Source organism: Aplosporella prunicola (genome assembly GCF_010093885.1).
Source record: "Aplosporella prunicola CBS 121167 unplaced genomic scaffold K452scaffold_10, whole genome shotgun sequence".
Taxonomy (NCBI): domain Eukaryota; kingdom Fungi; phylum Ascomycota; class Dothideomycetes; order Botryosphaeriales; family Aplosporellaceae; genus Aplosporella; species Aplosporella prunicola.
In genome coordinates, this window is record NW_022983538.1 from 816,131 (window position 1) to 827,872 (window position 11,742).

General features: G+C 51.7%; 6 protein-coding genes and 1 non-coding gene across 7 annotated transcripts; 4 read left to right on the plus strand and 3 right to left on the minus strand.

Annotated features, from left to right (window-relative positions):
• Nucleotides 1–9: 9 nt before the first annotated feature.
• Nucleotides 10–1,026, minus strand: K452DRAFT_248762 (uncharacterized protein; the record flags this gene model as incomplete). The annotated part of the gene is made up of 2 exons (XM_033538111.1): nucleotides 10–633; nucleotides 685–1,026. 2 exons carry the CDS (start codon nucleotides 1,024–1,026, stop codon nucleotides 121–123), a joined length of 855 nt encoding a protein of 284 aa, XP_033398745.1. The 3' UTR covers nucleotides 10–120.
• A 162-nt stretch (nucleotides 1,027–1,188) lies between these two features.
• K452DRAFT_226177 (uncharacterized protein) lies at nucleotides 1,189–2,134 on the plus strand (the record flags this gene model as incomplete). The annotated part of the gene is made up of 3 exons (XM_033536807.1): nucleotides 1,189–1,488; nucleotides 1,599–1,785; nucleotides 1,848–2,134. The coding sequence occupies 3 exons, from the start codon at nucleotides 1,189–1,191 to the stop codon at nucleotides 2,132–2,134; spliced, it is 774 nt and encodes a 257-aa protein (XP_033398746.1).
• Nucleotides 2,135–2,549: 415 nt separating this feature from the next.
• K452DRAFT_269719 (uncharacterized protein) lies at nucleotides 2,550–3,563 on the minus strand (the record flags this gene model as incomplete). The annotated part of the gene is made up of 2 exons (XM_033538953.1): nucleotides 2,550–3,236; nucleotides 3,297–3,563. The coding sequence occupies 2 exons, from the start codon at nucleotides 3,561–3,563 to the stop codon at nucleotides 2,550–2,552; spliced, it is 954 nt and encodes a 317-aa protein (XP_033398747.1).
• A 333-nt stretch (nucleotides 3,564–3,896) lies between these two features.
• K452DRAFT_317914 (uncharacterized protein) lies at nucleotides 3,897–7,130 on the plus strand (the record flags this gene model as incomplete). The annotated part of the gene is made up of 2 exons (XM_033544110.1): nucleotides 3,897–3,941; nucleotides 6,289–7,130. 2 exons carry the CDS (start codon nucleotides 3,897–3,899, stop codon nucleotides 7,066–7,068), a joined length of 825 nt encoding a protein of 274 aa, XP_033398748.1. The 3' UTR covers nucleotides 7,069–7,130.
• K452DRAFT_t69 lies at nucleotides 4,298–4,404 on the plus strand. The gene has a single exon. It is a non-coding gene; the product is annotated as a tRNA-Met (tRNA).
• Nucleotides 7,131–8,035: 905 nt separating the features above from the next.
• On the minus strand, nucleotides 8,036–8,987 carry K452DRAFT_286661 (uncharacterized protein). Its single transcript, XM_033540338.1, has 3 exons — nucleotides 8,537–8,987; nucleotides 8,432–8,479; nucleotides 8,036–8,223 (listed from the first exon to the last, which is right to left on the minus strand). The coding sequence occupies exons 1-3, from the start codon at nucleotides 8,703–8,705 to the stop codon at nucleotides 8,051–8,053; spliced, it is 390 nt and encodes a 129-aa protein (XP_033398749.1). The 5' UTR covers nucleotides 8,706–8,987; the 3' UTR covers nucleotides 8,036–8,050.
• Nucleotides 8,988–9,272: 285 nt separating this feature from the next.
• Nucleotides 9,273–11,341, plus strand: K452DRAFT_326218 (uncharacterized protein; the record flags this gene model as incomplete). Its single annotated transcript, XM_033544834.1, has 6 exons — nucleotides 9,273–9,426; nucleotides 9,503–9,727; nucleotides 9,784–9,855; nucleotides 9,920–10,242; nucleotides 10,353–10,458; nucleotides 10,509–11,341. 6 exons carry the CDS (start codon nucleotides 9,273–9,275, stop codon nucleotides 11,339–11,341), a joined length of 1,713 nt encoding a protein of 570 aa, XP_033398750.1.
• Nucleotides 11,342–11,742: the final 401 nt, after the last annotated feature.

Below are 11,742 nucleotides of genomic sequence, written 5' to 3' on the forward strand. Positions count from 1 at the left end.
GCTTTCATGCGTGGTGTTCACTCTCGCTATGTCTATACAAGAAATAAAGTTATTGTGATGCCGTTACTCCTAATAAATTGTCCCATCTTCGCTGGGTATCTGGAATTATTTCTTGAACATTCATCTCCTTCCCCTTTTCCCACACGAACCTCTGCTGGGTCCTGAAATACTCGCTATGTCTGCCTTGCTCAACCTCAGCGTGCCACCGCTAAACCGACCAACGTCCGGCCCACCAACACCCCTCTCCCTCTTCTTATGCTCCACCTTCTTCATCGTCGGTTTCTCGAGGATGATACCATTTTCCTTCGCCTCCTGTCGTCGCTTTGATTCCTTCGCGGCTGCCTTGGCGACTATGCCCTTCCGGTGTGACATGGGCATCTTCTCTTGATGTAGAATTGACTTCTTCGAGCCCAAGGCTTGGAGACGCATGTCGGTAGCTTTGTGCCGGCTCTTCCCTGTCGGGCCGCTGAGGATGTCGTTTGCATCCAGAAGATGGGACTCCTTCAGAAGACGCTGAAGCGCCAAATCATTCTTAAGATTCATGGCTTCTCCTTCCCCCTCTTCTCCGTTGTCTCCGCCGGCCTTGGTTGGTTTATTCGTGGCGGGGGCCGCGGAAGAGGGGGGTTTGGAAGACTAGTAGCCGTCAGATAGAACCTCTAAGATGTGGAGGATAGCAAGGCCTACCATGAACGCTTTCAGTTCAGACTTGTCTGCTCGCTCTCTGTGAACTGGTCCTGTGTGCTCGACAACCTCGACCTTTGGCGCATCCTCCTCCTCAGAAATGCCTTCCCAGTCGTCCTCCTCCTCATCTTTCTCTTCCTCAACTGCAGGTTCGGGAGCTTGAGCCCGAGCCTCAGACTTCTTTGCGCCATCAAGAGGCTTGAACTTCGCCTCAAATGCGCGCGCAAAAATAGCCTTCAAGTCCTCCGCATCATCTGCCGGTTCCGGGGCCTGCTTAGGCTTAGGCTTCTTGGCATTCTCGACCTTGGGCTCCACGCGCTTCCTCTTTCCCAGTAAAATGGCCATTTTGGTATAATGTCGGAGTTGCGGCAGCTCAGCAACTTTGCGACGCGCAGCGCGGCGCGCTTCACAAATTTGGCGGTGAGCGGAATTCTGCCGCACCGCCGATGTCACACCTCCGAGCGCAACTCCGCAAACGCACCTTCAAACCGCGCTTCGATAGCCAAAATGACGAAGTTCCGCCCTTGCATTGACCTGCACTCTGGATCTGTCAAGCAGATTGTTGGCGGAACCCTTACGACTACTGACAGCGACCTTAAGACCAACTATGTCTCCGAGCTGCCCTCTGGGTACTATGCGAAGCTGTACAAGGACAATAACTTGACGGGTGCGCATGTTATCATGCTCGGACCTGGGAATGAGGAGGCTTCCACCGAGGCCGTCAAGGCTTGGCCCAATGGACTGCAGGTCGGAGGTGGCATTACGGACGGAAACGCTGCGAGTTGGATTGAACGCGGGGCAGAGAAGGTGGGTAGCAGTGGCATTGAGTCTCATTAGCAATTGAAGCATGTCTTCTACGATCTCTTCACTTGCCCCGCGATGTGTTATAGTGGCATTGACTGATGTGAGAATAGTAGGTGATCATAACTTCCTACCTCTTTCCTTCTGGCAAATTCTCCCTCGAGCGTCTCCAGGCCGTCCTCTCAGCGCTGGGTAATGACAAGGAGAAGCTTGTCATCGACCTCAGCTGTCGCAGACGCGGCGACACATGGTTCGTAGCCATGAACAAGTGGCAGACGATTACGGATATGGAGCTCAATCAGGGTTCGTGTTTCCAGCAAGACTGTTCAGGTTGCGATACTTCCAGAGACTAATCTTCCATGTAGAAGCCATCTCCCTCCTCGAGCCTTACTGTGCCGAGTTCCTGATCCACGCCGCTGACAATGAAGGCCTTCAGCAAGGCATTGACCATGAGCTCGTGCGGAAGTTGTCCCAGTGGTGCTCCATCCCGGTGACATACGCCGGCGGTGGGAGAAGCCTGGAAGATCTGGACACGGTCAAAGAGTTGAGCGGCGGGAAGGTCGATCTGACTATCGGCAGCGCCCTGGACATCTTCGGCGGCAGCAGCGTAAAGTTCGCGGATTGCATATCGTGGAATAACGCCCAGCAATAAACTGGCTCCACTAAGTGGTCAGGACCATACGTGGTACATGTGTTAACAACATTTGGCTTGTAGATCATAAAATTATGGAAGGGCTGCATAAATTAGAGTACCAGCCAGGCATGAATAGTTCTGTCTATGGTGCTGCAATCCTATCCTCTACGTTGAAGCCGTTCGAACAACTATCATCGCAATCTAAACGCCTGGACAATTGGTGAAACTGGTATGGAACTCGAGAACAAAAAGACGCTGGATGTATTTACATGCTCCGCTAGAACGTTCACTCATTCATAAGAAATGCTTACAGATAAACACTAGGACCAACAACGCTGGGACGCTTTGAAGCAAATGTGATCGACACCCTCCAAGCTAAAGATAGACTCCGAGGAAATGCTCGATCTTAAATCTACAAAACTTCGGCAGAGTTTCAAGACTTGTCCGTGGGCAGGATATCCCGGCTCGAATGGGGCGTCTGGTACGTGTCCGACACAGACGAATGGTTATGCAACTTGTACTGCGGATCCGCGTTGCGCAGTCGGTCCCGCAATTCTTCCAGCAATTGTTCTTCCTCGGAGCCCAATGTGAAGTTCTCCGGCAACACAATGTTGTCTTCGGTGATTATAATACGATGTTGCATATTGACCCCATCCTTTTCTCCCAGGCGCGTCTTGGTTTCCTTTTCCTTATCAATCGAACTGTGCTCAATGTCGGGCTTCTTTTGTCGGCCAACGTCCCGCGGCGTCCACCAGTACAGAGGATACTGGCGCTGAATGTTGTTGATGATGAGAGCAACTCCGAGCATAAGGAGTGTACCGATGAGGACCAGCGGAACAAAGAACCAACCCATTGCGTTAGCGGTTGGATCAGTCGCGGCGAGGACAGCCGTAGCACCTCCAGGCGGATAAATTGTATTCGTCATGGTCATCATCCACGAGGCGAGGCCACAGCATAAGGGTCCTGCCAGCCACCGGATGTTCTCAAAATTAGGGCTGAGCATAAACAACTTCGTGATTCCGACTCCAACGATGGCCGACAGGGTGTTTCCCAGGACCGCGTTTCGCGGCTGTGCGAGCGGAGACTGGATGACATTGTAATGGAGGATTGCTGCTGCTCCCTGCGTGTTTCAATGAGCGAAAGAAGCAACAGTGTGGACCAAAGGTAAACACGAGCGTACCAAACTTGCCACTAACACTGGCGGATTGTGCTCTTGGATGACCGAGCTATACCTGAAGACGGAAGAGACGACTGTCAGGCCGCAAAATGCCCCTACGAGTGCCCATATCGAGACTAAAACGTTGCCAACCTCTTGGCGGACGGAAGTCCTATGTCCGAGGAGAAAGGAAATCTGCTTCGGAAGTCGATATAGCTGAGAGCGGGGTATTACGCGATTGAGGTAGCGGTCTATGTCGAAGTTCAATTCCCGGACTTTAGGAGAAATCATCTTTGGCACAGACGGGTTTGTGCAATGGTAACCGTACGGTGTTCTTTGTCTTTGTGGAGAAGTAGTCGACAGAAAGTCAAGAAAGGCACCAGAAGCACGCCCCTCGGTCGCCAGCTACTCACCCCATCCAGGTCAGGCGTTCAGGATTCCCATGACGCCGGTAATGATGACGCCGGTAATGATGCGGATGGGAGGCGCCCGGAAGCAATCGCCTCACAAATATTCCGTCATCCGCATGCCACTCAGTGGCATCATACGCCTCCCTGATGCCCACCAACACGGCTGGGGAGATCTCTTCGGAGAGCGCTGGAACGGCTGGCACCCGGCTTCGAGATGCCAGTGTGGCCCGAAACCTGGAGTCAATGCCGTTTCCATAACGTAAGATGATCGTGGCCTGGCGTTTAAGCGTTTATTCAACTTCTCCGGTTTCTCCGCACAGCAGCGGCCACGACATTTGGCTGATCTGGGGTTTGAGTGATGGTCTTTGGCAGCGCAGCGACGAGTTCTTGTAGAAATGTTAAGGGAGGTGGAATCAAGCCTAGATATAGACCCGCAATGGATATCAAGCAATTACGCTAGTGCTCAGAGAATGTTAGCGTTGGCGTTGACAGAGATAACAGAGCTGGAATAGGAAGCTTATCAACATCAGCGTGATATGGGGAAATGAGGATGCTGATAAGCATTCTTAAAAGAATATAATGTTGACAAACAACGCAACTTCTCAACAACTTCCAGCTCGCTTGGTCTAGTTGGTTATGGCGCCGGTCTCATATTTCCAAGTATGACTGCTTCTCAGAAGCGGGTGATCCGGAGGTCGGCAGTTCGATCCTGCCAGCGAGCATTTTTTTGCCTTTTTCTACTTCTTGTCATGTAGAAATATTTTCAAATAATTTTTGGTGTACTGGCTTACGTCCAGTTTCGCATGGCAGCGTCTGCGCGTAACCCCGCTCACGTTGTTTTGGTTCGTCTATTCTCTCCAATTTAACGACAGGCAGGCAGTCGCAACCCACGACTAAGCGATGATCAGTCGGGGCAACCCAACTTTATTTCAACGAAGACATACATCTTTAGCTTCAACACCATGCACAGGGCAAACATTTTCGGCTATTGGCATTATCGCTGTAGCTACTCTGCTTACGGGTAGCTTCTGTGCTTAGATCCAGCCCCAGTCCGCTGGACTCTAGGGTCTTCGTTAACGGGAGGGTGTGTGCCAGGATCGTTGAAGTTGCCTAACTCGTTGAGATGTTCAGTCTCCGCGGTAGGCACAGCTGGCTCGTAAAGGCTACGAGGTATTTCGTAATAGAGCACCCTATCTTCATTACCGGATAGCCCTAGGTTCTGTTCTATATAGTTCTAACTATATATAGGATATACTTCTACCTGTATACACGGCACCGGATAATTTGCCCACCCTACGTGATAGCATCTACAGAATTACATAATGTGTTTTCTAGTCTTTAAGATCTTAGGTCTCTATACCCTTATAAGTACGTTTATACCCTTCGAATATTTTATTTTTATACCCTCGTAGCTACTCTAGTAGTCGTATATATCTATACCTCTATACTCTCGTAGTATACTCTACTACTCGTATATTTTTACTTTTATATAATTATATAGTATCTATTAGCTGTAGTGTAATAGTCTATTATAACTACCTAAGAAGTATTCTGTAGGTATTATAGATTTTACTTAATATATACTTAAGAGGTAGGTAAAATATCTAGAAGGGGTAGGCAAATTATCCGGGGCCTACGCTTATACATTCGTAGAGTACCTTTACCTATCTATCTTTATTATTTCTAAAGGCCTTATATATTACTCTCGTACTCTCTTATTACCGTACCCTCGTATTATATAGAATACTCTTAGCTACTTCTATATTTTTTAACTTAGTACTTATATAATACCGCACATACTTTAAATATTTAGCGCTACAACCTAGATAGGGACTACTCGGTAGGTATAGCAAATTCCATCAACAAGTAGCTAAGAGGTAGGAAAAACGCCTAAGAAGGATAAGCAACCATCTAGAGCCGATACAACTAGTGGTGCTTCATATTAGGCGATATAAGCGTTCTAACCTGCCTAGAGAGTAAGTAGTTTATGTTCTACTTTATCCCGACGCGAGCTGTAACCACCTAAAAGCATATAACGATATACAATCATTTATATCTAGTAAGCAGTGCTACCTACTAAGTTTTACTATAACTATGAAGCAAATGCTTGCGCGTCTTTGTAAGGATTTCTACTCGCAGCGTTATAGTCCTAGGGCCATTGAGGTTATGCCTTCTCAACACAAGCGGCAGATATCTAGTACTGGCATAACCATCTTCGAAACGGGTAGATCGCTCCTCACGTATCACTTATGTTTCCCTCTCCTATTCGATACAAGCCTTTTCCAGTGTAGGTGGCATACCATACTGGCGCCAGAAAAAAATCATCTCAAGGCAGTCACCACCATTCACCACAAAGAGCGAATGAACATCATCGCCACCATCCACCCATCTCCCTCGCACACTGAAAATCCCCCTTCGAAATTCAAAAACTTCTTGCCTAACACAACTCCAACTCTGCACTTGCACCCGTGTCTACATCCACGATCACATTCCAACACCAATAACACAAATAAGACCGCACCGCATAGCGATACAATAACAATGCATGCTAGCCCCTCGTACTTAACCCTTGGTATATAACTGTATGTTAACCTCACGCATTACAGGCCAAACACAATCCCGATCATCATCATCAGCAACAGCAGCAGCAGCAGCAGCAGCAGCAGCACAACGAGCAGCGCCGTCCCGCTCGCTCGCTCCCCGCTCAGCCAGCTGCCGCCAACGCCAACAGAGAAGGCAAGGAAGAAGCCCGCCGTCTGGAAGCCGAAGAGGCGCAGTACGAAGCCGACATGCGCGCCGCCATCGAAGCCAGCTTGCGCGAGGTCGCTCCCGCCGCCGCCGCCGCTTCTCCAACCGGCCCCTCTCTCCCTGCCACCATCGCCGGCTCCGACTCCAACGCCGACGACGGCTTCTCGGCTGACGACATCCGCGCCGCCATCGCTGCGAGCCTGTGCACGGCGGCCGCGGAGACGGAGTCGCTCTCCTGCGGCAGAGCCGCTCCCGCTCCCACAACCACCACCACCATCACCATCACCACCAGCATTGCTAACGCCGACGCCGACGCCGAGGAGCTCGACCTCTTCCTCAACGGCGCCTACGTCCGCGGCAACTTCTTCGCCAGCGACAACACCACAGCGGCGAACCTCGCGTCGGCGCGCTCGAGCAACCAGGCGCGCACAGCGGGGGCAGAGGCGCTGCTGCTGAGCATGGATGTACGCGGAGGAGACGAGGGCGAGGAAGGAGAGGAGGAGCAAGAAGAGAGGAATGGGTGGTGGAGGCGGTATTTGCGGCGCGTGGCCGAGTTCGATGAGGAGATGTTCGTGCTGTTTGGGACGCCGATTTCGTGGCACAGGACTGAGGAGCTGTTGCAAGCTTATCGGTGGTGAGGGGCGTGGGGGTGTATGTGTATGTTGGGGTGGGGTAAGTGCTGTACTGCTGTACTGCTGCTGTTGAGATGGTTACGGTGTTTGGGGGCTTTGGGCTGTTAAGAAGGCGTTTGTCGGTATATCCAGCTAGGGTTTGCGTGCTTATTTGGACGCTTTTGTCGGTATAAAGAGAGACTCTACAAGCAGTCAGCATTAGGAAACGATCGAATTGTACCGCTCTTTGCGAAGGGGTTGAGTGAGGCGGGTGTACGATATTATCACTGAATATAAGCTTCTTCTACCTTGTATTAGGACGAATTAATACTGATCTAGTACCCCGATCGTGCCTTGATGGGGATATGAAAGCTGCTTGCGAAGACCCTGAATGTCTTCAGCTGGTTACGAACTTTTGCTTGTGTGCTCTGTTTGATTGGATTCGGGGCTGGATAAAACCTGCTGCGTTCGATGCTACTGAGTATGTTGAATGGGGTTCTTGTCGACGGTTTTGTAACCCCACGAAAATGATCCAATGCGACTTGAAGTGATATAGTACGAATGATACTAATAGTATCAGCTCCGGATGATGGCTTACTCTTCTTAAGTGTTTCCCCACCTCTTGGCTACCTGTTGACGAAATCCGCAATACCTACCGAGTACTTCTTGTCCGGACAGCGACGCTACATACGTGAAGGGAAAATGATGGGGAATATAATGGTATATTATGATGAACTCAATATATATGAGCGGGTAATAGCATTCTGTAGGATAGGTTATACTCTTACTCTGTGTAGGTCAGAACATTTGTATCGCGCAACATAAATCTTAGATCACAAAATAGACAGAAAACTTTGAATTTTGAGCCCTTGCTCTTGTGCAAACCCATATCCGTTGAAATTTTTACAAAATCCGAAAATCATAAAACGCCCTACGCCTTGCTGGATGACCAACCTATCAACACCTGATGATGCTTCGCCGAGAGGGGTATCATGTCCTGCTCACTTGGCTACCGCTTTCCCTTCTTTCCTGCGCCAGACTTCCGGGCACCCGTCTTGAAATTCTTGAAAGTAAGCGTGTTCTGGGGCTTGCCACGCCTCTTCTTCTGAACACGGCCGGTTTTCTTCTTCAAGCTCGTCATGGAAGGCTTCGTCGTTGCGTTCGCGTCGTCGAGTTCCATGTCTAAAGCGAGAAGCAGTGTTAGCGCATCTGGCCTAGTAGTGGTCAAAAGCGAGCAGCAGTTCTCCATCCGTGTCAAATCCTATGATGTCTGACGAGAGACCCAGCATGCTGTAGAAGTCCTTCTCGCTGGCGACGGTTGTCTTCTGCTCTTTCTTGTCCGACGCCCCGAGGGAGGGTGGGATGGGCCAAGAGAGACAGGGTGACAAACCTTCAGAGTTATCGGCCTGCGCGTCGGGCTGTGCTTCGGCAGCGGCTTCTGCGATGGTGTTAGTGGGCTGCGGCGGGGCGCGAGGCGAGGTGAAGTGAAGCGCACCGTCTTTCTCTACCTCCATCTCGGACTTTGCGGGACGCGGTTGCTGGGCGAGCTCGAGGAGCTTTTGCGACAGGCGCTCGGTGCGGTCATTTTCGACGGGGCCGAAGACGCGGGTCTTGAGGTTCTTGTTGTTGGTCTTTTTGATGCTGGAACGCGAGCTCTTTGCCATTTTGACGGTGTGTGTAAGTGTGTGTGTGTGAGGGAAGAGAAAGTCGAATGTGGAGGGGGAGGAAGAAAGTTGTCGGTCGGGAGGGCTTGTGGCGAGCGGACTGGCGGGCGGTGACCAGAATTTTGACATCAGGCTTGGCGCGGCCGATATCGATTACGGACCTCGAGCGCGACGAGAGCGCGCCGCGCGCAAGAGGCAAAAAGGTGCAAAAGCAGCGTTACGCAGCGACGGTGAGCGGCACACATGGTTGGACGCAGATGCAGGGCCTTTTCGGAGTGCATAAGTGGGAAAATAAGAAAAAACAAAATAGAAAAAAACAAATTCAAAAAAAAAGCTTAGGTATCCGAACGGGCAACTACGACCAGAGAGAACCTCCTTCACCACCTACTTGTCCAGCATGCCCCAACTTCCTCCTCCCCCCGCCTTCTCTCCGCCGCCCCAACCTTCCTCCTTCCATGTCTCTGCCCGACCCGACCCGACCCTTCCTCGCCCCGCCCCGCTCGAAATCTCGCCTCCATTTCGCCCGCGTCTGACCCTGCTCCGTCGAGCCCGCGCGAGCGACAAGCCATGGCCTCCGCGGGTGAGAGTCTACACCAGCGCGCCCTCGCTGTGCAACCCCAGCTGAAGCAGCTGATCAATAATGACCTCAAGGCCATATGCAAGGCTGAGGGTCTTCAGGTCTCTGGAGTGAAAGCTGCGCTGCAAGACCGCATTATCACCCGTGAGCTTTCCTTCCAGCACCCTCTCGCTCCCTCGCTCTACCGCCTCCGCTAACACCTTCTTCCTCTCGCGTGCAGACCTCTCGCACCTGGTTCACAACCGTGACGCCGCCCGACTTGATGGTGTCATAGCTCGAATCCACAACAAGGGCGCATCGCCTCCACGTCAACTCGCTCCGGCGCCCGTCTCGGCCTACCCTGATTCTGCGTCTCCAGTCTCCGCCCCAACGGGCCTGGCACCGGGCCCGCACCCAAACCAAGCATACGCCATGCCTTCGCGCCCGCGCCAGCCTTTGTTTCCGCGTACGTCCCAAGGCCCCCCCCGGAACATTTTATTCGAAATACTGAGCAGGTCACAGAGCGCTTTCAATTCAAGGATAGCCCATTCTACGAGATCTTGGAATGCATAGCTCCAACCATTGAGCTTCAGAGTAAGTTTTGCAGGCCGCTCATGCGATTCTGCGTGGGCCCCTTTGGCTAATTGACCTTCCGCAGTACTTCCGAGCAATCGTAGCAGCACCCAGTCCAGCTTTGTTCTCTCCCAGGAACATGCCGAGCTCTTGAGAAGCGACCCCGGCCTGCGCGTAATGCTGTTCTCGGCCGCGGACCCTCTGCTTGGGCCATATGCGCGTGCCGACATCGCGTTTCCTTCTCAACTTGAAGTGAAGCTCAATGGAGAGGAAGTCAAGTCAAACTTCAAGGGCCTGAAAAACAAGCCTGGCTCGACTCGACCCGCGGATATCACCGATCCCATTCGTAAAATTGCAAACTACAAAAACATCATCCAGGTCACGTACGCGTTGACGCAGAAGGCAAGGGTAGAAATTTCCTTAATTTTACCACACCGTATAACATGCCTGACGGCTTGTTGTCAACTCCATAAAATTCACTAGCTCCGGTAACGGTTAGTGTGCTAACTCCATTATAGAAGTACATTTTCGTCGTGAACCTCGTCCGGAAGCACTCTGTAGAGGAGCTAGCCATGCGCATCAGCGGACGCAGAGTGCTCACCAAAGAAAGCGTTCTCGCCGAGAGTAAGTACGTTTGTTTCGCTCAGTTAATAGGGCTAATCCATTTGCCACAGTGGCTAGCAGAGCAAATGACGATGACATCGTCGTCGGCAGCTCGGTCATGTCTCTAAAGGACCCCGTATCTTATGTCCGGATATCCCTGCCGTGCAGGTCATCGGTGTGCACGCACAACCAATGCTTCGATGCGACTTTCTTCCTCCAACTGCAAGAGCAAGCGCCCACTTGGCAGTGTCCGTGCTGCAATAAGACGATTTCATATGAAGCCCTGGCCGTCGATCAGTACGTCCAAGACATACTTCAAAAGACCTCGTCATCGGTCGAGAAGGTAACCATCGAACCGGATGGTAAATGGACTCCGGGCGATCGCGTGGAATCTCAGACACGGAACGGCACGAGCGACAACGGTGCTGGTGACGATAGCGACGACGATGATCTGGTGGAGATCTCGGACTATCGGGTCGCAAACCTGAAGCAGGAGCAGTCACAGACCCCAGTCTCTGGCGCACACACCCCGCCAGGCTCCTCGCGCGAACAGTCAGCGGCCGCCGCGCCAGCCACCAACTCGCGCAGCAAGCGGAAATCTGAAGTCATTGACTTGACCTTGAGCGACGATGACGAGCCCCCTCGTCCAGCAAAGAGGCAAGCTTATAATACTCCCAATAGCTTACCCGATTCCGCTCCCCGTCCCTTCCGTCCGCTTGTTATGCCTCATCCGAGTAGCGCATACTCGCGGCCCACGGCTCCTTTGTCTCCGTTCCGTCTCCCTGAACATGGTGCTAATCGTGCACCGAATCCTTTAGGTCCACCGGTTAACCCTAGGTCAAGGCAGTCAATGGACGGCGGCTATCGGCCTCCGTATCCTTTTCCGGATTATCGGTCGCCTTGAAGCAGCTTGCACCTTTTGACACCTTCAGCTCACAACACTTTTGCACACAAGATAGACCTGTCAACTTCTCTGAACCGCGACTCTTGCGTGCGAGACAACCACTTTCTGGGCCATGCTACGCCCCTCTTTTTAGAAGCTGCACGATTTCTCTTCGATTGTCTTTTTTGCAAACGGCACAGCGCGGTGTTAAGTCGTTTTTTACACCTTTCACACAGGCAACGGGAATACATGGTTGATGGTCACGGAACGGGAAGGAGCAAAAACTGGCGTTTGCTAAGGGGATCGATTGATTCGCATCTGGGCTTCTTTTCCGACCTTTTCCGACTTTAGCTCATGCCGATAAGCCGGCTTGGCTTTCTTACTTCCGAGCCATCAAGATACCAGGACTGGAGGACATTGCA